Source organism: Electrophorus electricus, chromosome 4, assembly GCF_013358815.1.
Source record: "Electrophorus electricus isolate fEleEle1 chromosome 4, fEleEle1.pri, whole genome shotgun sequence".
NCBI classification, from domain to species: Eukaryota; Metazoa; Chordata; class Actinopteri; order Gymnotiformes; family Gymnotidae; genus Electrophorus; species Electrophorus electricus.
Genome location: NC_049538.1, coordinates 3384374 through 3409184, shown reverse-complemented (window position 1 = coordinate 3409184; position 24811 = coordinate 3384374). Strand labels below are relative to the sequence as shown.

The following is a 24811-nucleotide window of genomic DNA, read 5'->3' as shown; positions in this document are numbered from 1 at the left end:
TCTTCACCGTCCCCGCGCTCCAGGTGGATCCCAAGGTCCTGATCCTGGTCGGGTTGGGCTGCAGGTACAGGCGTTTGCTGCTTGTCCGAGTGTGACTCTACACCCGAGCTGCTGTCGTAGTCCCGCAGTTCCTCGGGGGTGCTGGTCTCGCTGCTGCTGTGGGCCGCCAGGGCGGCTCCGCTCAGCGTGCTGGACTGCGACATACCCACCGCAGGTATGTCCAGGTTGGAGCCATCGGCCGGGACCGAGCCCTCTGTCTCTTGGCGGACGTCTAGGTGTGGGTCTGCCGAGTGCCCCAGAGGCTGCTCCAGCCAGGCTTCAGCGGGGGACTTCGTGGGTGTCTCGGGATCGGTGTCGACATCTAAGGGACTGGATGTCATGTGGAGGGAGGCTGGCTGGGCCCATGTGTCTCCAAAGGGATTGGCTGAGCCCCACGCTGCAGTCATGGGCATAGAAGGAGCTGGAGCAGTACGACTCAGACTGTCCATGTAACCCTCATCATAGTCATCCTCGTCAACTTTTCCAGCGCCCTCGCTGCCAATCTCCATGGGGCCCTCGCTAACCCTTTCAACATCTTCACCCTCTTGCTCCTCCTCCTTTTGGGATGTCGGGCAGTGATGTGGAATGTTTTCATGGCATTCTCCAGCACACATGCTCTGCCTTACCTGCTCATCCTCCTCCTCTTCCTCTTCCTCTTCATCCGAGAAAGATTTTACGCCCGGCGGGCCCATGAATGGCTGTTCCAATTGCACTTTCTTCAGAAAGAAATCATCCACGTTTTCATCAGCTTGAAGACTTTCCATTTGAACGGGGGAAGTTGTGCCAGTTTTCTCTTGCTGGCTGCTGACGCCAGCACCATCAGATGGCACCGTTTCCCAGCCAGAAGTGTCGTATTCTGGCAATCCAACCTTTAAGTCTTCCGCATGCTCTCTCAGAGGCATTGTTTGAGTTCTAACAACCTCACTTTCCTCCTGCTCCTCTTCCTCCTCCTCTTCAATATCGTCATGATCATCCTCGTTGACCTCTTGCTCTGCTTTCTCTACTGCCTCTTCCCTCTCCATTTTGGGTAAGGTTGGTGACCCACTGCTAAGGTGTTCCAGAGGAGAGGTACTCAACAGATAGGTCTTTCCTTCCACCACCAGCTCCTCTGCTGTAGACTCTGTAGGTCCCAGGAGGTGCTCCTGGCTCCTGGTTTGTTCTTGCTTTAGGTTTTCTGCACTGGAGAACAGCTGCTCGCTCCGTGTCCAGGGTTCAGCAGAGGCATGCGTATCCAGGTTTGGAGCAGAGATCCAGGGTTCAACAGTCGTAGCTTCATACTCAGTGGGGGAGGATGGTGGTGACATAACTGTTGTGCCCAAAGGAGAAGGAGCACTTATGGTTTCCCTGAGACTTCCCAGGTCCATGTGAGATGCCAGCTCAGTTACCACATTTTCAGCTGTTTTCTCCTCTAGACCTGTATCTTCAGTATACTCTGCTCTGTCCTCGACAGCAACAGGAAATAAGGTGTCAACAGTGGGTTCCTGGGTGATTTCAGGCACAAATTCAGAGTTTGTTTCTAGCTGCAGTTCAGGCTCGGGTTCAGGCACAAGTTTAGACTCTGTTTCCAACAAGAATTCAGTCTTGGTTTCAATCAGGTTTTCAGCCTTGGGGTCAGTTGCAAATTCAAACCTGTTTTCAAGCAGGAATTCAGGCTTGTGGTCAAGTGTAAGTTCTGACTTGGTTTCAGAGAGGAATTCAGGCTTGAATTCAGGTGGAACTTTAGACTTTGTTTCAAGCAGGAATTCTTGCTTGCATTCGGGTGCAAATTCACATTCTTTATCAAGCATGAATTCATGCTTGTATTCAGGTGCAAATTCACACTCTTTTTCAAGCATGAATTCATGCTTGTATTCAGGTGCAAATTCACACTCTTTTTCAAGCATGAATTCATGCTTGTATTCAGGTGCAAATTCACACTCTTTTTCAAGCATGAATTCATGCTTGTATTCAGGTGCAAGTTTAGAATCTTTTTCAAGCAGGAGTTCATGCTTGGATTCAGGTACAAGTTCAGACTCTGTTTCAAGCATGATTTCATGCTTGGATTCGGGTGCAAGTTCACACTCCTTTTCAAGCAAGAACCCAGGCTTGGATTCAGGTGCAAATTCACACTCTTTTTTGAGCATGATTTCATGCTTGGATTCGGGTACAAGTTCACACTCTTTTTCAAGCATGAATTCATGCTTGGATTCAGGTACAAGTTCAGACTCTGTTTCAAGCATGAATTCATGCTTGGATTCAGGTGCAAGTTCACACTCCTTTTCAAGCAAGAATCCAGGCTTGGATTCAGGTGCAAGTTCAGACTCTTTTTCAAGCAGGAGTTCATGCTTGTATTCAGGTGCAAGTTCACACTCTTTTTCAAGCATGATTTCATGCTTGTATTCAGGTGCAAGTTCACACTCTTTTTCAAGCATGATTTCATGCTTGTATTCAGGTGCAAGTTCACACTCTTTTTCAAGCATGATTTCATGCTTGGATTCAGGTACAAGTTCCGACTCGGTTTCAAGCATGAATTCATGCTTGGATTCAGGTACAAGTTCAGACTCTGTTTCAAGCATGAATTCATGCTTGGATTCAGGTACAAGTTCAGAATCTTTTTCAAGCAGGAGTTCATGCTTGGATTCAGGTACAAGTTCAGAATCTTTTTCAAGCGGGAGTTCATGCTTGGATTCAGGTACAAGTTCAGAATCTTTTTCAAGCAGGAGTTCATGCTTGGATTCGGGTGCAAATTCACACTCTTTTTCAAGCATGATTTCATGCTTGGATTCAGGTGCAAGTTCAGACTCTTTTTCAAGCAGGAATTCAGGCTTGGATTCAGGTACAACATTGGACTCTGTTACAACCAGAAATTCAGACTTGGGTTCAAGCAGAAGTTCAGAAGGGTGTTCCGCTGGAAGCACCGAATTGGATTCAGGTGCGACTTCAGACGTGAATTCTGATAGGACTTCAGACTTGGGTTTAGGTGCAAGTTCAGATGTAGGTTCAGCCTGAACATCATGCTCTTTGGTTGCCACTGTGAGGTCAACAAAAGCAGTGGCAGTAGTGGCAGCGCTGGAAGCAGATACGGCATTAACCGTGGCGGCAGTCTCCAGAGCAGGAGCTGACTCCTTCTTTCCGCCATCTTTAACCGCCGGTTCGGCGGCCTGTGTAGGCTTGGGTCCGCGTTTCACTGGCACAGGAGTGCTGCTTCCAACCGTTTTCTTAGGGCTGGCCATCTTGGCTGTGCTGTTCTTCGCACTGGGGGTTCTGGGGCTAGCGCTCACCTCCTTCGACGGAGCTGGCTTGCTGTCTTTAGGCTTGCTCGACTTGGCATCCGTCGCCACCTTGCCGGGGGCGGAGGGTTTCTTGGATGCCGACTCTGGTTTGGCCAGTGCGGCTGCCTTTGGGGTGTCAGGTTTGGTGGTCTTGGTCGCAGGAGGGAGAGAAACAGGGTGTGCAGTTGGCTTCTTGGCTGCAGGAGTGCTTGGCTTGCTAACATCTATAAGAGAAACATATGCCAAAGAGTATTCTTAGTGTCTGTTCCAATCTGGTGCATTAGCAAGCAAAGAAAAAACAAAGGTTCATTTCTGCGAACGCCATGAAATAGCATAATAATCGTGTAAGATAATGAGAACTAAAGCCAATGATATCCATATTTTTAGTGCTTTGAGAGCCTACAGTGGCATGAAAAAAATAATCACTCAGTTAAATCACATTTTCAGCCTGTTCTTTACTGTATAGACTAGTTTTGGACCAAGGTGAAGCAAAGCCTTAGTTTTGGACTTGTGTAGGTCAGCAATTGTCTCCTATTTCTAAAATGTGTTATTACACTGCAGTTATATAAAACAGCAAAAATAATTAAATGGAAAAGGTTTTACAGAAGCAATAACAGAGTCCAGTCTTACCATGACTGACTGCATGCAAAGTTGCATATTTTTGCTGTTTTTTTCCCCAAAAATGTATAACAAACATTTTCAGTAATAAACATTTTCAAATACCAAAATATTACATTCTCCTTATCATTATCCACACGGTGGATGAAGGTAAGAAGTGAAAGATTCACTGTTTTTTTAAATATTCCACAATACAGACCCATGTATCTGTGATTAGGAGGTCAAGTTTGCTGAGTGCCACCTCCAGTTTTATGCCAACTTAAATGATTTATACAGGATGTCAATTAGGCCAAAATACGGCTCACGTTTGATCTAATGCACTTTATGTAATCATCCTGAAACCCAAGGTGCACAGCTGTAAAATTATCCCTAATCATATCTACAAATTAGTCCATAAAACCTTAAAATTCAGAAAACTAACGAAACCTTCAGTTCTAAAGGCTAACGGCAGATCTCATGTCTACCTTTCCTGACAGGTGTAGTGGTCTTTGAAGGTTGAGTGGGAATGCAGCCAGCACCGGGAGCTGTAGATTTAGCAGGTGATGGTTTGGCGGTCGAAGTGGAGGTTTTCGCCACAGCAGAGGGCTTCGACGTAGTCGTTGACGTCTTGGACGTGGCGGTGGTAGCTGTTTTCAGCGCAGCGGCGGTCGGCCGAGAAACGGGTCCTGCAGCAGCCCTGGATGGGAAAACACACCGGACCTGCGGTTAGTGTCCCTGGAAACCCGTATCCCAAGCACACAGGAACCATCCCGGCGGGGCTTAAGCGACACGCAAGACAGTACTTGGCCTGGTTTTTTACAGCTAAAGGAATTGCTCCTGAGGTTTCCACCTATGTCACGTCTCTCCACATTCTTCAGCGTGTACGAGTCACGAACTCTGCAAGCGTGCTGCTGCGGACGAGGCGTTTGGACGCTGCCTCGAGCGGAAGCTCGTTAACCCGAGAGCCGATTAGTCACTGTGTGTGTGTGTGTGTGTGTGGGGGGGGGGGCAGGAACCAGCATGGAAGCGTAACACCAGTGGGTGGGAGGGGGTAAACAAATTGTCTTGATTGTCTTTACTTATCTGCGGCTCAGAGCGGGATTGCTCTGGATTGACACGTGATCAGCTGTTTCTCATAGTGCTCAGCCCAGTTTCCAAAATGCGTTCGGTGCATAAAGAGTAGTGGTGAGACAGACTAAGATTACGAGGAGATCTAAGAAATGACAATCATTTAATCATTCCATGCTCTTTTGGCAAACTAATACGTGATCTGATTACAGAGCAAGAATGATGATGTTCGTACTGATCCCAAGTCAGATCTTGGACATAAGATAAACTCTTAAACGTCTGTTATGAAATAGTGAAGTGAAAACAGATACTTCACAAATAACATCCCAGAGAACAGGAAGGTACTATGTGCTTAGAATGAGGAAGATGATATGTGGGTATGCAGATGTGTACAAGTCCGTGTCCAAATATTAAAAAGGCGCGCCGTGACTTAATAACCTCGTTATTTTTACTAATTATTTCTGTCTCCTGGCTTCAGCTTATTAGCAAGGCCAGGTGTTTGGGACCAATTCCTGGGGAAGACATATAGTTTCCGTACCTGAAGCAGCCACCTGATTGTGTGTGTGTGTGTGTGTGTGTGTGTGTGTGTGTGTGTGTGTGTGTGTGTGTGTTACTCAACTCTCGTGTCAGGACCCACCAGACAATCCGCATTTTTGTTCTAACCAAGCTGGCAAAACACCTGAACCAAGCCTTAAGAAGTACCGAGCATACCTTCTCGCTTCCTGTTTACCTCCCTCCTCAGCCCCAGGCGTTCACATTCATGCACACTCCGTCACCTTAAGAAATACCGCGCACTTCTTACCCAGCTTCCCCGTTATAAACTGAACGGAGTGACAGATGACATAAGCTGGCACAAATACAGAACAATATAGCCCAACTCAGCTGGGTCTTCGGCACTTCAGACGACCAGCGGTCAACCCTGTTCCAGGACAGGCCCTGACCCACACCGAGTAGCTCCACAGCTATTGGGCCCCGGCACCATGTCTGGGCTGAGAAAAGATCCCACGGCTCCGGTGCGGCGCGAGCATCCCAGCATGCTCTTCGTTCACACTCCGCCGGCGCACTTCTCCTGCTCTAAATAAAGGTCTGGACACGCCAAGCGCTCCAGGGAGGATAACAGGGTGGCTTCAGGGGGTCAGGGGTCGGGGGTGGCGAGGAGGAAGATTAACCTCGAATTCTGAAAGAACGGGGGTAAAAATAACTGCACGGGTGTCAGCGCAAGAAAAGCACAAGCGCAGCGTTTCAGTGGTGCTTCGGCGCGTTTAGTCTCTGGCGAGGAAAAAAGGGATGTCAGATACGAGACTGTTATGACCTACTTACAGAGCCATGCCTATTTTTGAAACAAGATGTATGCCTAGCTATGCAGAGACAAGAATTAAAAGTGAGTTTAGAATCTGGCAAGTCTGTAAACTGAGGTGTCCTCCAGAGTCAGACATTCATCATTCTTTGAGTCATCTGGGGGTTTTTGAGTCACTGGATATGACACCCCCCCCCAAAATAACTTGGTCTACGAACTACTACGAACTATGAACACTGTAGCATATTCTACTAAGAAACAACAGAGTTTTGTCAACAACAAAAAAAGATCATTGCAAAGAACATACAGATCAGTATGCACCGTGCACAGAGGTTGTCTGTTTAGCCTTCTGTACTACACTGCATCTGAACAGACTGAAGTTAAATAGCAGAATGTCAGCTTCGATTTAAGGTCTTCATAGAGGCCAAAATACCACAAATCAAAATAAAACAAAGCAAACCACATGACAGTTATACTTGGGGTGGGTTGGGGCCGAGGTTGGAGTGAGCTGGGAGTAATGGAACTGACCAGTAGCTAGCTGTAGGTATCCTACCCTGAAAAAACCTGACAAAAACCCCTCAATACTTGGCAAAGCTGGCTGCAGGAAGTCCAAGTGGAAAATTATTAACACATCCATGGAAATTTTAGCACCTCCAAGGACTCGAATGTGCGAGTGTGTGTGTGTGTGTGTGTGTGTGTGTGAGAGTGTGTGTGTGTGTAACATAATGGATCTGAATTGTAAGGTGCATACCTAAGAGGCCACACCCAAAACAAATTCCTCATGCATGCAAATGTAAATGGGAAAACCACTGGACTCTAATTTAAAAAAAGAAACAGAGGGAAGATGGAAAATGGGAACTATCATGGAGTCTGAAAGAATGGAGGAGTGACTCTAACAGAGAATATGGAGGCTGGATGAGTGACTCTAACAGAGAGAACATGGAGGCTGGATGAGTGACTCTAACAGAGAGAACATGGAGGCTGGATGAGTGACTAACAGAGAGAACATGGAGGCTGGATGAGTGACTCTAACAGAGAGAACATGGAGGCTGGATGAGTGACTCTAACAGAGAGAACATGGAGGCTGGATGAGTGACTAACAGAGAGAACATGGAGGCTGGATGAGTGACTCTAACAGAGAGAACATGGAGGCTGGATGAGTGACTCTAACAGAGAGAACATGGAGGCTGGATGAGTGACTCTAACAGAGAGAACATGGAGGCTGGATGAGTGACTAACAGAGAGAACATGGAGGCTGGATGAGTGACTCTAACAGAGAGAACATGGAGGCTGGATGAGTGACTCTAACAGAGAGAACATGGAGGCTGGATGAGTGACTAACAGAGAGAACATGGAGGCTGGATGAGTGACTCTAACAGAGAGAACATGGAGGCTGGATGAGTGACTAACAGAGAGAACATGGAGGCTGGATGAGTGACTCTAACAGAGAGAACATGGAGGCTGGATGAGTGACTCTAACAGAGAGAACATGGAGGCTGGATGAGTGACTCTAACAGAGAGAACATGGAGGCTGGATGAGTGACTAACAGAGAGAACATGGAGGCTGGATGAGTGACTCTAACAGAGAGAACATGGAGGCTGGATGAGTGACTCTAACAGAGAGAACATGGAGGCTGGATGAGTGACTCTAACAGAGAGAACACTTTAGAATAAGTGCTCATGGCATAAGTAAGCTGACAAGGAGAAAATAGTTTGGTGGAACTACAGGATAATGAGAGGATATCACCTCAACTGCCTGGATAAAACCAAACATGTATAATCTACTATGACAGGAAGAACACTCCATTTAGGATTATGTGTGTGAGAGAGGGCGGGAGGGAGAGAGAGAGATTTAGGGTGTACTTGGTTCCAGTGGATCGCGAGGGAGGCAGGAGAAAAGGAGATGTGTTACTCATCCGATTAAACAGACTATTAGCTTCATCTGTGTGTCTGTCTGCTTCTCGAATAGCAGCCTTTACGGGACACACCTGCAAGACTGAAGCAATCATTCTGTCAACACCAACATGACTCTAAATGTGCACCAAGTCAAAGGAGTGTCGGAATTGGGCAGATGTTTCTTGTTTTTTTATTTTTATTCTGAAGAAAAACAATTATACAATTGTACATTTTACAAAATAAATAGGATTTCCACTTTTTGTATCTGAGAAACAATATTTTGGGCTGTTTGATTCCCTATCTAACAAGATTCTCCTACGCGATTCTTCTATTGTTTCTTTACATTGCCATACGAGTTTCATGTCGCAGTTAGTTAGGCCAGAAGGGAGTGTCTGAGTTGGTACAAAGGACTTAACGCAGGATAAAGCCTACACCTCTACAGACTTTATTGTAAAAAGGTGATGTAGGGACACAGGCATGCTGCAAAGTTCACGCGCCAAGCCCGGGGCTTTTTTTTTCTGCAAATAACTCATTAGACATTAGGCGCTGGGGGAGACGAGCGTCTTCAGTTTGATCGGGGACTACGAATGCAATAAAAAACCAGACAAGTTGATGAAGTTTCCCACCCGCAGTCGCGCAGGGATTACTTCACCCAAGCAGTTGATAGGAACATCACAGCTCACAAGATGATAAATATTTAATTAGAACCAAAAGAAAATCGTCAGCTCCTTGCAGGCGTTCAGCTATAGCCCAGAAATACACGCTTTCCACACGGAGAGCGCCGTTGCGCTAATGGCAATTTGAACGGGTCCGACAGAGAACGAGTGTGGGCAGTACCAGAACCTGGCCGCCGGTATTCCTGTCTCATGTAAGCCGCTGGAATCGTAAACGCTCTTAGTATTGAAGACTCGGGTCATATAAACTGTACAACAAACCCCAACGACACAAAAAGACACACAAGAAACATTTGCCATTACTGCTCCACTCATTACTGCTCCAAGCCGCTCGAAGCGTCCGACACAGACGGAACTGCCGCACGCCATAATTAGAGACGAGCCACGTGAGCCGCACAGTCTGTCTCTGATTAACCACTTATGACAAATAACCCTCAGACCAACGAGGCAATCGTACAGGTCTGGTTCTGAAGCACGTGATTGCATACACTATATTTTAAACGAATAAATAAACAAATCCCTTCATGGAAAAGTGGCTCTGCAAAGACACTGCTGCACGGGATCCTTCCCGCTGTGGCATTAGGTGGCCACTAGCTCAAAGTCCGTTTTGGAATCTACAACGTGTGACAGGAGATGCAGCCTGTTGCTTTGCTCAGGAAGTGCCTTGAAGAAAACTGTCAGAATGCTGACCAAGACGCCGAAGAGTGTGAAGCGAGCCATGAACTACTGGAGTGTTTTAAAACTACCCATCAACACTGCTAATGGTTACTCAGTCACAAACACACACACACACACACACACACACACACACACACCCCCAGCTGGTCTGTAACTCAAGATCCATTTGGTGATTAGATGCAGTCAGTGGCTCATGAAGCAAGGAAACTGCATCAAGGAATGAGAGAAAGAGAGAGAGAGGGAGAGAGAGAGAGAGAGAGAGAGAGAGAGAGAGAGAGAGAGACTTGCAGCCTAATGTAGGGTGACTCATTATGACCTTACGGCTCAGAAACACCCACTGTGCCAGTGTCACTCCTGCTGGGGGAGATGTGCTTCTCTACTGGGGTGAGCTGATTCAGAACACCCTTCTCCAGGGGCAGAGGGGTATCTGGACGCGGGGTGAGCTGATTCAGAACACCCTTCTCCAGGGGCAGAGGGGTATCTGGACGCGGGGTGAGCTGATTCAGAACACCCTTCTCCAGGGGCAGAGGGGTATCTGGACGCGGGGTGAGCTGATTCAGAACACCCTTCTCCAGGGGCAGAGGGGTATCTGGACGCGGGGTGAACTGATTCAGGCACCAACAACAGCATGCTCACACACTCCTGCTGCCTGTGTGCCCTCTGTACAGCAGAACGGCCCATTACACAGCCGAGCTGTGTCAGTGCTTACACAGAGACTATTCTCTCTCTCTCTCTCTCTCTCTCCCTCCCTCTCTCTCTCTCTCTCCCTCTCTCTCTCGGTCCCTCTCTCTCTCTCTCTCTCTCTCTCTCTCTCTCAGCAAAGAGATGCCAACACCCACAGACAAATGGGCACTCAAATTCCAACACAAGTACAGAAATGCCAAGAGAGAAAGGCAGACACATACTAACCCACACACACATTTTCTCTCTCTCTCGCTCTCTCACGTAGATGCAACCACAGCAGAGACAGATCCAGATCTGAGGGTTTGTTTTCATGTTTTATTCAAGGACAATATGACATCTCCACCAAAGAGACCAGGAACTGTTTATACTGTGCACACGTGCCTGCGTGTGTGCTTGCACGCACACATTCAAAACACACACTCAAAACACACAAACACACAACCACACCCACCCACATGAAATACAAATCCAGACATAGATGGTTAAGAACTGATGCCAGGTTCAGATACTGAAAGCATGACAGTGCATGTGCACGCACGCACGCACGCACGCACACACATGCGCACACACACAATGCCAAGAAGCATAGGTGTGTATACTCCCACCGCCGGTTAACAAAGAAAAGCAAAACGCCTTCCTGCAGTCTCCTGAACCGGAGTATCAGGGTATCAGACGAGAAACTACAGTCCAGTGTCCTCAGAACCAGGGCGAACTATTGGGTCGCCATTTTAGACAAAGGAGGGCAGTTACCACGAGACACCAGAGAACAGCAACAGCAACTGCCTGCCTCGGCAGCTCAAAACCTCCACTTAACTGGTACATGTTCGGTAGCAGAATGGCTTTCAAAACTTAAAAATAAAAAATCAAAAACAAATAAATAAATAAAGCTTCTTCCTTTTTTTTTGCAATAAAGTTCTTTTAATTCTGACATAACTAAAAGGAGTAAATAAGACGAGTAGTCTATGGGGGCAGACAGAGGTCCGGATAGAGAGGGATCCGGACAGAGCAAGGTCCAGACAGACAGCGGTTCGGACAGGGAGGGATCCGGACAGAGCAAGGTCCGTACAAAGAGAGAGGTTCCGGACAGGGCAAGGTCCAGACAAAGAGCTATCCAGACAGAGCGAGGTCCAGACAGAGCGAGGTCCGGACAGAGAGAGGTCCGGACAGAGAGAGGTCCGGACAGAGCGAGGTCCAGACAGAGCGAGGTCCAGACAGAGAGAGGTTCAGACAGAGAGAGGTCCAGACAGAGAGAGGTCCAGACAGAGAGAGGTCCAGACAGAGAGAGGTTCAGACAGAGAGAGGTCCAGACAGAGGGAGGTCCAGACAGAGAGAGGTCCAGACAGAGAGAGGTTCAGACAGAGAGAGGTCCAGACAGAGAGAGGTCCAGACAGAGAGAGGTTCAGACAGAGAGAGGTCCAGACAGAGGGAGGTCCAGACAGAGGGAGGTCCAGACAGAGAGAGGTTCAGACAGAGAGAGGTTCAGACAGAGGGAGGTCCAGACAGAGGGAGGTCCAGACAGAGAGAGGTCCAGACAGAGGGAGGTCCAGACAGAGAGAGGTCCAGACAGAGGGAGGTCCAGACAGAGGGAGGTCCAGACAGAGAGAGGTCCAGACAGAGAGAGGTCCAGACAGAGAGAGGTCCAGACAGAGGGAGGTCCAGACAGAGAGAGGTTCAGACAGAGAGAGGTCCAGACAGAGGGAGGTTCAGACAGAGAGAGGTTCAGACAGAGAGAGGTCCAGACAGAGAGAGGTTCAGACAGAGAGAGGTTCAGACAGAGAGAGGTCCAGACAGAGAGAGGTTCAGACAGAGAGAGGTCCAGACAGAGGGAGGTCCAGACAGAGAGAGGTCCAGACAGAGAGAGGTTCAGACAGAGAGAGGTTCAGACAGAGAGAGGTCCAGACAGAGGGAGGTCCAGACAGAGAGAGGTTCAGACAGAGAGAGGTTCAGACAGAGAGGGATCCGGACAGAGAGAGGTCCAGACAGAGGGAGGTCCAGACAGAGGGAGGTCCAGACAGAGAGGGATCTGGACAGAGAGCAGATCAGTCAGGTCTGTTTACTAGTTCTCCTAATGTCACTTTTCTTTACCACAGAAACACAAAACCCACCACAGACACAAGATATCATCATATCGTCAGATCTTATGGGGGGTGTACCATAAAGTTAAACAACAGTTCACACAGAACACGCTATTCAACAAGACAGTAAAAGAAATTCCAAAACACACGTACACAAACACGCACAAGCACAAACGCACAAACGCGCACACACACACAAACACACACGTCTGAGGCACAAAATCAGAAACCAACCAGGCACCTCAGGCCACCTTTTTCATTGCAACAAACGTCTCGTTCAGACAGGGCTGTTTAACAGCCGGGTTTGTTTGTGTGAGGTACAGGAGGAGCTCAGGTAGTCACGGCTCTCACACACTGTGCACCACACAGCCCCACACACACGGGAGCTGAACACAGTGCCTCGCTGTCTCTGAGTTTTATCTACCAAGTTTCGTAATCTCTGAACAAATCCCCTGCCAGCTAGATGCCAGCAGGCTTCCGAAACACTCCCGTACAGCTATTTTCTACGTTAGTATTTTTATCGACAACGACTCTAAAGATGCCAAACTCTAAACTGCAACACTAATAATAAGGGGGTTTATTTCTTATATGACATGTGCTGAAGAGTCCTGCCAGGGAAAACACCTGCCTACGGGGTACGTGTTTGAGTCTACCACCCATGTGCCTCCGCTTCCTTAATGTCGTATCTGTGTCACGGCTGTGTCAGTCACCCAAATAACAGCCAATCGGCTGTGGTCTTGTGGTCCGCCCAGGGGTGAACCGGGTCGAGGGTGGCCGAAAGGTCGGCGACAGCGGGCCTACGATCTGTAACTGTATGCCCGGTGAGATGCAGCTTTACGATGCACATATCTAAAAGCAACAAAGTGGGTGGGGAGCATACGTTTAAACGTGCCCGCCGCGGAGCACGCGACCGCGTGACGGAGAGGCGTACCTGGCTGTCTTGGCTGCAGGCGGCCTGTCCGGTTTTGGAGAGGAAGTGCTGCTGGGCTTGGTGGCGCCGGTAGAGACGGGTCTCGGAGCTGAGCCGGGACAGGTGGGAAGAACAGGAGAACGTATTTCAAAGACACTTCCAGACCAACGGTTAGCTATCAGTTTCATGCAGGCAGGAAGTCCTGTGCCTGCAACGCCTGCTTTTAACTGCTACAACATCAGTACTATCAGCCTTTTTATGCATATTTATAGTGCAATGTGTCAAGGCTTAGGCAAACAAACTAAAACAAACTTCTTACCCTAAAATTCCAGGTATAACCATGGACGTTAGAGAATAGCTAACCAAGCAACATGGCAACATGTCTAGCGGGGGAACGGAAACTACTCCCCAACTACTTCCCAACTACTTCCCAACCACTGCCCAATTACTCTCTAACTACTTCCCAACTACTCTCCAACTTCTAATTACTCTCCAGCTACTCTCCAACTACTAACTACTTCCCAACTACTCTCCAACTTCTCTCCAGCTACTCCCCAACTTTTTTCCAACTACTTCCCAAGGTGTCATGAACACAAAGCTAATTTGCTGCCTGATGGCTTCAGCTGTTAATCTGATCAACATTAGCATTTTCATTTCCACATGCGTACCTGTAGTTTTTGGTTTGGCTTTATCCCCATTGGCAGGTGCGACTGCCGTCTTCTTAGCCAGGTGCGCTGTCCCGGCGGTCTTGGTCCCGTTAGCAGGGGCAGAGACCAGCCGTGTTGCACCAGCAGGCCTGGCGCTGGACGCCTTGGCGGTTCCAGCACTGGCAGAAGCTGCTGGCTTTTTCTGGGGGGCCAATGCAGTGGATGCGGTCTTCTTCTCCAGAGCAGTCTTCTTTGCAACGCCGTTGGTCTGTGGCTTCTGTACCCCGTTCGTTATGCGGCCCTGACCGGTGGGGGCACGAGGCCCAGCTGCTGCCGTCTTCGTGGGGGTCTTGGTTTTGCTGCCAGGCTTCGTCTTTCCTTTGGGGTCTGAGGGCTTGGTCTTGCCGGTCTTGGTGGCGGCGGTGGGGGTCTCAGCTGTCTGCGGTTCCCCTGGCCCAGTGCCTTCTGTCTGTGAGGTGGGCGGGGTCTGTCCCTGACCCTCCCCCGGTGGCGCGGCCTCGACGACAGGATCGGCAGCTAGTGCTACTGTGGTTTCCATTGTTGCTGCATCAACCCCTTCTGGTTTCATGGCGCCTCAGTCCTGGTAGTCCTTCTCAACAAACAGGAATCAGGACCTCGAAACTCAACAGGCTATTCTGAGTTGACCCCTCAGGTAACGACAACGATCAACCTGAGAAAAAAAAAAGAGAAGAAATTACAATCTTAGTGCCAAAACAAAGCTTAACAAGTCTGAACAAGACCGAAAACACAGCCGTCTCAATGTCAGACACTTCTGGGAACAATGAAGCTGAGGGATTAGGGAAACTCGACCTCGCGGGGAAAAGAGAAAGTAGATTCTCAGAACCAAGCCAGCGCGATGGAGAGAAAGAGAACAGAACACACTGAACTAAGTGCAAACAGCCGTCTCACTACAAAAGGAGCTTTTTTGATTCTGTGAAACTGCTAGAAAAAGAAACGACGCTAACAGACCCATACAGCCAATTATCAGCAGTGTGTGCTGGCAGAAGAACAGCGTAATTTCCAACAGTTTCACAGTTTATGGAACACATTAACCTCTGACCTGACAAAGGCACCATCTTCTTTCTCAAACACTTCTGCCGTTGTTTGCAGAATTTAAATATTTTTATATTTTAAAGGAGTGAGAAAATTCAAGGGTTCATACTCTGAGTGTTCTCAGCCAAATCAATTGGGAACAGTTAAATCTAGGGTCAGTTGCATTACCCATGATGCCTTGCTGTTGCAGATGTTGTATGGCAGATGTTGTATGTGTGATTTAAGGACGTAGGCTGCGTTTGGCAACACGAATGCGCCGCGTTGCTGCGGCCAGCCAGAGGAAATGGTCTGGCCTGTGGGAGCATGGGAAAATGAGAACTGAGGTCCCTCTTTGCTCAAAGAACCCCCCACCCCCGGTCTTTAAATACAAAGCCTTCTAACTTGCACACTGAACGTGACTTTCTCTCACACCTGGCTACCTCTGACTTCCTGTTGGCTACCGTGAGTGTTTCCTTTTCCTTATGCTTTTTGTTTTGCGCCAGTGCAGAGGTACGGCTGGTTTGTCCCAGAGTTTGTGTCGGTCTCTCCCATCCCCCACCCCTTTCTCCTGCCTCCTGTCCAGCAGAAACCCTGTTCCCAGTAGCGTTCACACGGAGGCGTCCGGCAGCTGAGGAAACCGAGAGACAGAGAGAGAGAATGTACTAATGGGAGAAACAGCCCCGGGAGAGAATCCATACTGAACACGCTGCAAGGCAGATCTGTTTCAAAAAGACATTAGAAAGGGAAGGAGAGCGAGAGAGAAAGAGAGAGACACAAAGGGATGTTCCACTACGAGGGCGCAGCTGAAGCCACTGTGTGAATAACAGAAGTCAACCGAGGTAACCAGCCTGTGTCCGAGAACTACGAGGCGGACTAAAGCCAGCCGACACGCTTCCAAAGGCGTTCCGGCCCTCAGCACCTTCCTGCCACGGGTGCGTCTCCCAGACGCGCTGTGATCCAGCGCTGTGCGCGTCTCTCCTGTCTGTCTCTCTCTCAACCGGCACTCGCGTCTGCAGTCCGAGACGCGCACGGTCCGCCTTTCGCTCAGGATCCTGTTACCAACCCCTATCCCAACTCAGGCCCCACAGGCAGACCCGTCTCAGGCGGCGGACCGCAGAACCAGAACTGGTTGCAACCAACCCGCGGGGCCCCGCACAGGACCGCCGCCAGGATCAAGTCAAAACCCAGGAACCTGGACCGTTTCCCTGGCGGCGGTTGCCGGGATACCGCCTTGCAAGCCTGAGCTGCGGACGACGAGCTTCAAGCCGCCTGTTGGGCGTGCGAGCGCGCTCTCGGGATGAGCACTCTTCCTCATGCCAGTGATGAATCACACACACACCAGCAGGCCTGAGGAGACACAGGACTGCTTCTCCTGCTCATGGCTGTTAGATCACCAACGCAACCCCCTAAATGTACAATCAGATGTAGTGTTCTCATGATGAACTAGAAGATTTGTGTCTAACGGCAGTTTTCAAGGTCACACTAAAAATTACACTGGTCTCAACTGGGCCACACTGCCTTATCTACACTGTTGAACTACAGGAAACAAGTCGTTAAAATTAAAACTCTATTGGTGCGAAATAAGTGTTTTCAGATCCATTTTCAGAAAACACAAACAGCAGTTGGACAGCAAGACCCTCAAAACCAAAAGCTTAATTGGGTTCAATTAACAGAATGCCACATTACACTGTGTAAGATATGAATCTGATTAAAGATACGACTACAGATTACAGTGCTTTCTTAAAGTATCAAATCGATTACGAAGAATGATAATTGTCCAAACTTAATTGTTCCCTTAAACCTATCAAAAGATTTTTAAGAACTATAATCAGTCTCCGCTTGTTGGATACATTTTTGAAAATATTTCAACCCATTTTTCTGCCGTTAGCTGGCTGATCTGCCCGTTACATGGCCTATGCCTACTCTGACCCCGGAGTGGTCAGCATGTGTCTGCTCCTGACGTGGAGACGTCACGCGGCCGAGTGTGCTGGGAGGAGAGTTCTGGGTGACAACGAAACCTCACACGGAGACCGGGCGCCTCGTGCATCCGGACGGGCAGGAGTAGCCGACCACGCCGGCCGGCCATGTTCTCATCCCTCTAAATACTCCCGATTAGGGACGCCCTAGAAATCCGATCTGGAGTCGAAACCGGATAAAGGTCCGTAAACCCCCGGGTTAAAATGAGACGTGACGTAAACAGTTATGCCGTTTTAAAAAACCCCACAGGATTTAAAGAAATGTTGCAAACATCGCTCTGACTTCACCTTCCTTATCTGTTGCAGCCCCGGCAGTATTTTAGACAGGAAGCTGGCTAGGTGGATAACTGAATTGCTGTAATGTACTGTGGGGGTCTAATTGGATCATCAGTGTATTTTAAGGGCAATCTGCCCTCTTTGTTTGAGAGCACGTAAAGGGCCAACAAGCGCATATTAGCAAAAATGTCACCCCGGGCATCTTACTGGGCCTTTAAAATCAGGCCGGCGTGGAAGGCTGGAACAGAACTGGACTTCATCACCACACACGATGACTTGGACACAGCAGGACCTGCAGGCCATTCAAATCCAGCGCAGCGCTGACCGCACTCGGCCTGTGGCTCTCCGCCGGTCGTCTAAGAAACCCAGTCAGACTGACACAAACCGCCAGCAAGCAAGACGTCAGCCAGCGCTAATAACAGCGATGAATGGGTCGCCGCAGGAGGTACGATCTGTCCCCGTGATCAGGCATCGGTAGAGAAGTTGGAGGGAGAAGGAATCTCCGCCTCCATGGAGCAGAAGTCGGCGTTAAGGTCTGCGCGCTCGTCCGTGGGCTGCTAGCCAGAAAGCCATCAACTCCGACGCTCTGCTTGGCGCCTTGGGACCCAGTAATCATCCAGTTCTTTCGGAGACGACGTAGGACCCCCTCCTGCCCCTCTCCGGTCATGCTCACAGGAGGCGGTAGTGAACCCTCCCCCATAGCCCTGACCCTAAACGCAAGGGAACACAGGACCCATTCAGGAAGGGCAAACACCAACCCTAACCCCCCCCCAACCCGTTACAGTGCCGCACGGGCACGAAGCTGGGACTCAAAAAAAAAAAAAAAAAAAAACGTCCCTCAGTCCCAAAAGATCTGAAACCAAGGTTCAACAGGATAAACAAATCCTGGCTCATTGCTGGATCTCCTTTTGGAACCAGCGATCAAGGATGACCTGTTGAGCCCTAGGCTCTTCATACACATGACAAACAGAATAGGGATTATTTAGCCCCTCTGCAGCGTCTAATTTACAGAATCTGAGGCAATAAACCAAACCCACACCTTTGCCCACACAAAGGAACAACTCTACCTGAATGCATTTGACCAGTAGAAGATGCCGTAAATACACCCTGATACAAACACACGAGGCTTCGACCTTTGAAGCAAACGGGGCCATTTAATCAGAGCCGCCTTCGGAGAAATCAAACAGGCTCTCTCACATGCACATGAACAGCCCACGGGCTGTGTGCGTCCACAGCACTGGGGTTACATAATGCTATTTCTGTGCTCTGAGCACGTCTGTAACGCATCTGTGTTGGAGAGACTGGGGGGCTGTGTTCTCGGTCTCCACTGCCTGGCCGGACTGCCTGTCAGGCCTTTACGCTGCATTTGGCTCATCGGAGAAGCCTGCTTGCACAAATCCGATCCCAGACGAACACGCACCCAGCGGCGTCCAAGGCCGAGGCTGCCTCCGCTGTCACGGCAACGTGCTCCCGGTACGCCATTCCGGAAGGTCAGGAAGCTGGTTTGGTTCCGCGTGAACAAAGTTGCACCCGGTCCCACCGGATTCTTCCCAGAATGCATGCGGAGGAGGGCGAGAGGAAGGAGAGACGATGCCTGTTCGGGTGCTGACGTCAGGCCATAACAAACCTCTTTTGAGGCCAGTGCCTTCTGGGGAAAGTTTGAAAACAAGACCTAATGGCTGGAGTGGAGCCAAAGTGCATTCAGAACGGAGCACGACCCAGCAGCCAGTGGGGATGCGTCTTTTGTTGTTTACTTGGCTGGCAGACACCGGGGCCCTGTCCAGAGGAGATTTACGCATCTTTTCTGGAACGTTCGGAACAGGGAGGCCACGTGGCGTTATAAACGCCCCTCGCTGTAGGACGGGAAGTGTGTCGTAAGAAGTAATGTGGAACCGTAACAGTAGACAGTGCAGGAGTCTGTAGATGATGATGTAGTCTCAGCAGGCAAAGAATGCAGCTAGATAAATAAATAAATAAACAAACAAACAAACAGATGTCGCCATTACAAAGGAAGAAAAAACGCACATCTCAAACATAATGGAATTCAATTGGAATGACTGGCATGTTCTGGCCAGAATAAGCATTACGTGATCCCTCCCATTCCATGCCGCCCTGCTTCATCCCAGCAGCACCAGTATTGGCAGTCTCCCCCACTAACCCCCGTGCTGCACACACTGGCGTGACTCATCACAGCCTTCGGCTTCGGGAGACCTGGGCCTCCGGGGTCAGAGAGATTAACACACACGGCAGGGCTCGTTAACCCTCCACAAAGACTGACGTTAATCCTGCCAGATCGGGCCGGAGAGACAGCCGGGGACTGGGTAGGGGCAAGGACATCGATGAACCCCGCAAACCGTAAAACACCAGTCAGAAAGACAAACGTGGCTTTGATGAGGTGCGGTCTGGCAGAGAGGAGACCAGGGAAGCGGCGGTTCAAAGGCAGCGCCGTGGGCGAGACCACGTGGCACTGATAGCAGAAGGAACGCGCTGCCTCATTCGGTGACCTTTGACACCGCCTCGGCGCGACATGTGGGGACTAACCCCGGTGACAGCAGTCAGCGGAGGAAGGGCACATGCAGAAGATCTGTGCTGTCATTTGTAACCTGAAGAGGCCATTAGCGTTATCCTTTGCTGGTACTGAGGGAGACGCAACCAGAGGAGCTAATTAGATAAGTGCTGATCAGGAACAGCTGGTGGGGTTCGATCAATAGCACTGGGAAATGTATGGTGTGTGCGCGTGTGTGTGTTCACACACCTGCAGTCTCACACACACACCAGAATGGCTTTAGATAACATCTGCACCCGACAGACAATATGCCTGCCAGCTAACTTAGGCACACACACACATACACACACACAATACAGGACAGGAAGCTGCCTGTAAGAGGATTAGAGGTGACTGGCACAGAGGCGGAGTTCTCCCAGGTGCAACAACAACTGACACTTTGGGGGAAAACACAGACAGCTGAGACAACTGCTAGACTGACAACATGCACAGCCAACAGAAACATGGATGGCACCCTTTCATTATGAGCACTGTGTAATATTAATATAAGTGTTAAGAAAAGAGACATCTGCTGATACAGAGGTTGTGGATGCATGTTTTCATATTATGGCACGCTAACAACAAAAAGAGAAAAATTAATAAACAATCTATAATGCCGTACTGGAGGTTCTGTGAGTCTCATGATGTAATAACACATTTCACTGGAAGTTCTGTGAGTCTCATGATGTAATAACACATTTCACTGGCGGTTCTGTGAGTCTCATGATGTAATAACACATTTCACTGGCGGTTCTGTGAGTCTCATGATGTAATAACACATTTCACTGGAAGTTCTGTGAGTCTTATGATGTAATAACACATTTCACTGGAGGTTCTGTGAGTCTTATGATGTAATAACACATTTCACTGGAGGTTCTGCGAGTCTTATGATGTAATAACACATTTCACTGGAGGTTCTGCGAGTCTTATGATGTAAAAACACATTTCACTGGAGGTTCTGCGAGTCTTATGATGTAAAAACACATTTCACTGGAGGTTCTGCGAGTCTTATGATGTAATAACACATTTCAGTGGAGGTTTATTCCTTTATTGCTATAGATTTGTTTACATTCATTGAGGTTTCACAGGGTCAAGAGGCCCGTGTGCTCCTTCTATGCCTCTGTATGTAACTGAAACGACAGCTTATAAAGAAAATCAATAACACTCCTCACCGCATAGTTGCGGCAGGCTAGAGTGATTCCCCCCTTCCTTCCCCCGAGCTCTACCGGCTCCATTCACTGAGAGCTGAGCATGATGGGTCGCGAGCACTGATTAATCAACACCCCATATGAGATACCGTGGCTGGTCCTGAAATACAGTGGTGTTAAATCGGGACGCGAGACGCAGCCGTGCTCAGGGAAGAGTGCGACTCAGACGCAGGACTCCTCCCTCTGCGAGAATCCAGGACACACGAGGACTAGGGATGACCACAGCTGCAACACCATGCGGCACCGCAAGCCCAGAGACAACTGCCGCGGCAACTGCGCATGCCCGCGGGGAGGATGTTATCTGCGCCGTGCCGGGGCGCGACAGGCATGTACGGGAGCGTGGCATTATCTGGGACGAGCGCACGCACCGCGGTAGGAAAACTGCGGCAGTTCTGGCACGGCCATCCTAGGAAAACTGAGCAGCGGTCACCCTGAGAGTAGGCGACAGTTGCGGTCCCTACAATCGCATGATTAGAAACGGAGCCGTCTGTGACATCAGCAATGATGGACGGCAGGACTGTCCAATCACAGGGCAGCCAGGACTCAGGCTGAATCATTTCTTGGCTGCTACAGCAGCAACTAGCCATGACATGACACATGGGTAATGTCTCCCCGAAACCTAAGTCTGCATGCTTGGTTGTTAGGCAGACCTGACAATGTAAATTTACTGAAGCAATACTGGAGGTGAAATATGCCCAGTGTTCAGGGAGGTTTGGATAGTAAAACATCCTCTGGGAGCTTTAGAAACAGATTACGTACACTTAATTAGGAAAACAGGTTCAGCACGGTTCTCACTGGCATGTCGTCTGGCCAATCACTGTGAGCCGATCATTCCGCATTGGCCCCATATCGGAAGATGTCTGTTACTGCCCAATGACTAGGACATGACTAGTCATATGTTCCACAATGAGCTTTAGAGCCAAAGCAGGCCATAAAGAAGCACTGTATGACAGGGCTTAGATAGACAGAGAGACAAGCAGACAGATACAGACTGAATTGCAACGAAGTGCACAAGGTTTTCAGAACACACACAGACACACACGGTACATGCGATTTTCAGAGACGAAAAGGCGTTGGTTCTGAGAGACTATTCTGGCAATGTGATGTGGGCAGTAACCCCATTACACTATCAGAAGCAGGAACAAGCAATAGTCTGTTCTGTAATATTTACCGTATCCAGAGTCGGCTCCTGTTAGTGAACCCCACTGTTTCAACACCAGAGGAAAAAATTTGCATATTTTCATAGGCAAATAATTAAACTGGAGCAATATCGGTTCGATGATACAAGTCTCACTGGTAGTACTTGTCAATACTTTTAAATCAGCCATATCGAGTACTAGGAGCCAGTGCTCTCCAGAGATGCCCTACACTGGGAGAAGACGGCCATCTTAAGCCTTTTGTTTGCTGTGAAGCAGACAGGTAAATATCAGCTCTGATACTGAGATCAACATACGCGCCTACAATAAGACTCACAAAGCAGAAAACGGAGAAAAAAAATCAGTACATCACAAAGGTTGAAACAGGTGCACCCCCAGTGCCAATTTTACCTTGACTTTGTAAAACACATCCTACTTAAAAAATAACGAGATCAGGTAAGCACTTCTGAATTCTTAACTAGGAACATCACCTGTTCGTTTTTCTGGTTTGAATTGTAATTAAGGGGGATTAGAGGATCTCCTACAGGAGGCGGATACAATTTGCTCACCGCAAACAGTGGGCTCACCCATAACAGTGTCTGTTTACGGTAAAAACAACGTGGTACTTGGCATCTTGGCCTTTCTCCGGATACCCGGCACACATTTCACCACAAAGACCATTTAGCCACCCGGGGACGCGCTGTACACGGGAAGGCATCACGGATCAATGCAACGCGTCCCCGTGCCCACGCTGGCTGAAATGATACGAAAGGACTGCGCTTGCACACTGAGTGCTGCTCTGGGTATCGCACGTGAAGAGAAGACTGGAGGTTCTTTAAAGCGTGAATTGCCGCGCGCGAGCTCACGGTGCTCCCCTTTCTTCGGCCATTGTGGCGCTCGAGACATGAGACTGTCTGTCGCGATACCCCCCACCCCCCACAACACGGTCTGGTCGCCCAATTTTCAAGTAATACTAAAATCTACCAAAAAACGGTCATATAAACATTCACGTAGCACACTGTCACAAACGCAAGGCATCGTCTTCCACGTTTCTTGCCAAATAAGCTTATATATAGCTGTAAAACAGCTACATAGTTACATAGTTGATCAAATTTCTAGCACGATATATGTTTCATTGCAGATTTTGAGACACACTGGTCCAACTAGGTGGACAACCGACTTATCACCGCTAAATGGCCCGTCCCTTGGCTTTACCGAACAGAAACGTTAACAGCTGCCCACACAGCTAGCTGGCCACAGAACAATAGACCCCAGCGACGGACGCACACGATATAAACTTTTAGCAGGCTTAAGACAGCGAAACATTCGCTTATGCAACAACACGGGGTGGGCTCTTGAATAAAATGGGATATTTGGCATCCTCATTCGTCCCCGGGTGTAAAAACTTGATTTAAGAACAACGTTAGCGGGATCAGCTTAACCCACAATAGGACCCTGACACCGCCCAGTCTCCCCAGTTTCGATCCAACTGTGGACATCCTGGAGATGCGAACCGGGCGGCGGACTAGGCAAAGAAAAGGTTAAAGGAATTACAGAAGCATCTCGACAACGTGTACACATAAAAACGCATTCGATAAGCAACAAGTTCAATAGTACCGGCTAAATAGCGTCCTAAATAGAGCCACATATCAAATGTGTACGAAACGCTCGTCCCTAACACGCCCCGACTCTTAACTGAGCGCAGATCAGTTAACCGGCTGTCTGTCATCTAGTCGGATCTCACCGCTTTAGCAGCTGGGAGTGAACTAGTGTCTGCTCAGCTAGCACAATGCCGCCTTACCCAGCACAAACGCATCTGCATATTAATAGATGCAGCCGGCAATGCTCGCTGGCTAGCCGTGTAAACGAGTCAAACGACTACCTTCAATCAGACAAAACGTGCTCCAGCAGGAAGATTTACAGGGGCGTTATTTTTATTGTCCCCTCCCGGCGACATTTTACTGCAATGTCGAGGTTTCCACGATCAGCGCGTTGAGATTAAAACAGAAATGTCACAAAAAAAAAAAAGAAAGAAAAAAAAAGGAACAAGACAAGAGCCGGATGGCTCGCTTGCCAACGCTCGTTGCGCCCGAGATACCCAGGTCAGCGAACCTTACCGAGGCTACACCGCTTTTCCTCCTCCAGCTACGCCCAGTGGCCGTTTCTATCCTCGCTTCCCTTTGCGCAGTCCAGACACCCTTGAACAGCGACGACCGCTGAAACCGACACAACAGCGGAGCTGCGGCTGACTAACGTTTAGCAGGCGGGCCGTCTGGCGCTCACTCGGTGTGTAGTGCGGGAGAAATGAGGCGCTCGTCTCCTGCACACGGAATGGGACGGAACGTTTTGCAGGCGGCGCACGCCGCCCGCCTCGGGCGCGCGGGCGGGTGCGCGGGCCTAACCACAGCGCAGCGCGGGGGTGACGCTGAACAGCCAAGCAGCTTTGGTTTCTCCTGACAGCAACCAATCACAGCGAGGGCTGAGATTTATTCAAATTAGGGATGATGTCATTTCACAGGCCACCCCGCGTTCTTTTCCCCCCCGTTCGAAAGTTCCTTATCCTTCCATCCCTTTTGCCCCCCTAGCCCCCCCCTTCCCCCTCCCTCCCTCCCTCCCCCCTTCTGCGCTCACACACCTCCCTTCAGTCTCCTCCGTGCACGCGGTCCCGCCCTTTCTTCTTGGTTTCAGTTGTAGATTTTAGTCGATGATCTTACTTTTCTTATTTTACTTTTCACGCTAACGAATTTCAGGCAGTAAATGCAAGATTCTATGTCTACACTACGAAAAAGATCGATTTTTTT

At 49.1% G+C, this 24811-nt stretch overlaps 1 protein-coding gene across 1 annotated transcript in view; it reads right to left on the bottom strand.

The window, feature by feature from the left end:
- The window catches only part of wu:fb95e10 (microtubule-associated protein 1B), a 26193-nt gene extending 1836 nt beyond the window's left edge, over positions 1-24357 (bottom strand). The window contains exons 1-5 of the mRNA XM_035525183.1: positions 24128-24357; positions 13838-14507; positions 13191-13278; positions 4373-4584; positions 1-3514 (exon numbers count right to left, since the gene is read on the bottom strand). The exon at positions 1-3514 is cut by the window's left edge and continues 1836 nt beyond it. Of these exons, the coding sequence (XP_035381076.1) occupies positions 1-3514; positions 4373-4584; positions 13191-13278; positions 13838-14405 (4382 nt within the window). The 5' untranslated portion in view covers positions 14406-14507; positions 24128-24357. The remainder of the gene's footprint in view (positions 3515-4372; positions 4585-13190; positions 13279-13837; positions 14508-24127) is intronic.
- Between the last annotated feature and the right edge of the window lie 454 nt (positions 24358-24811).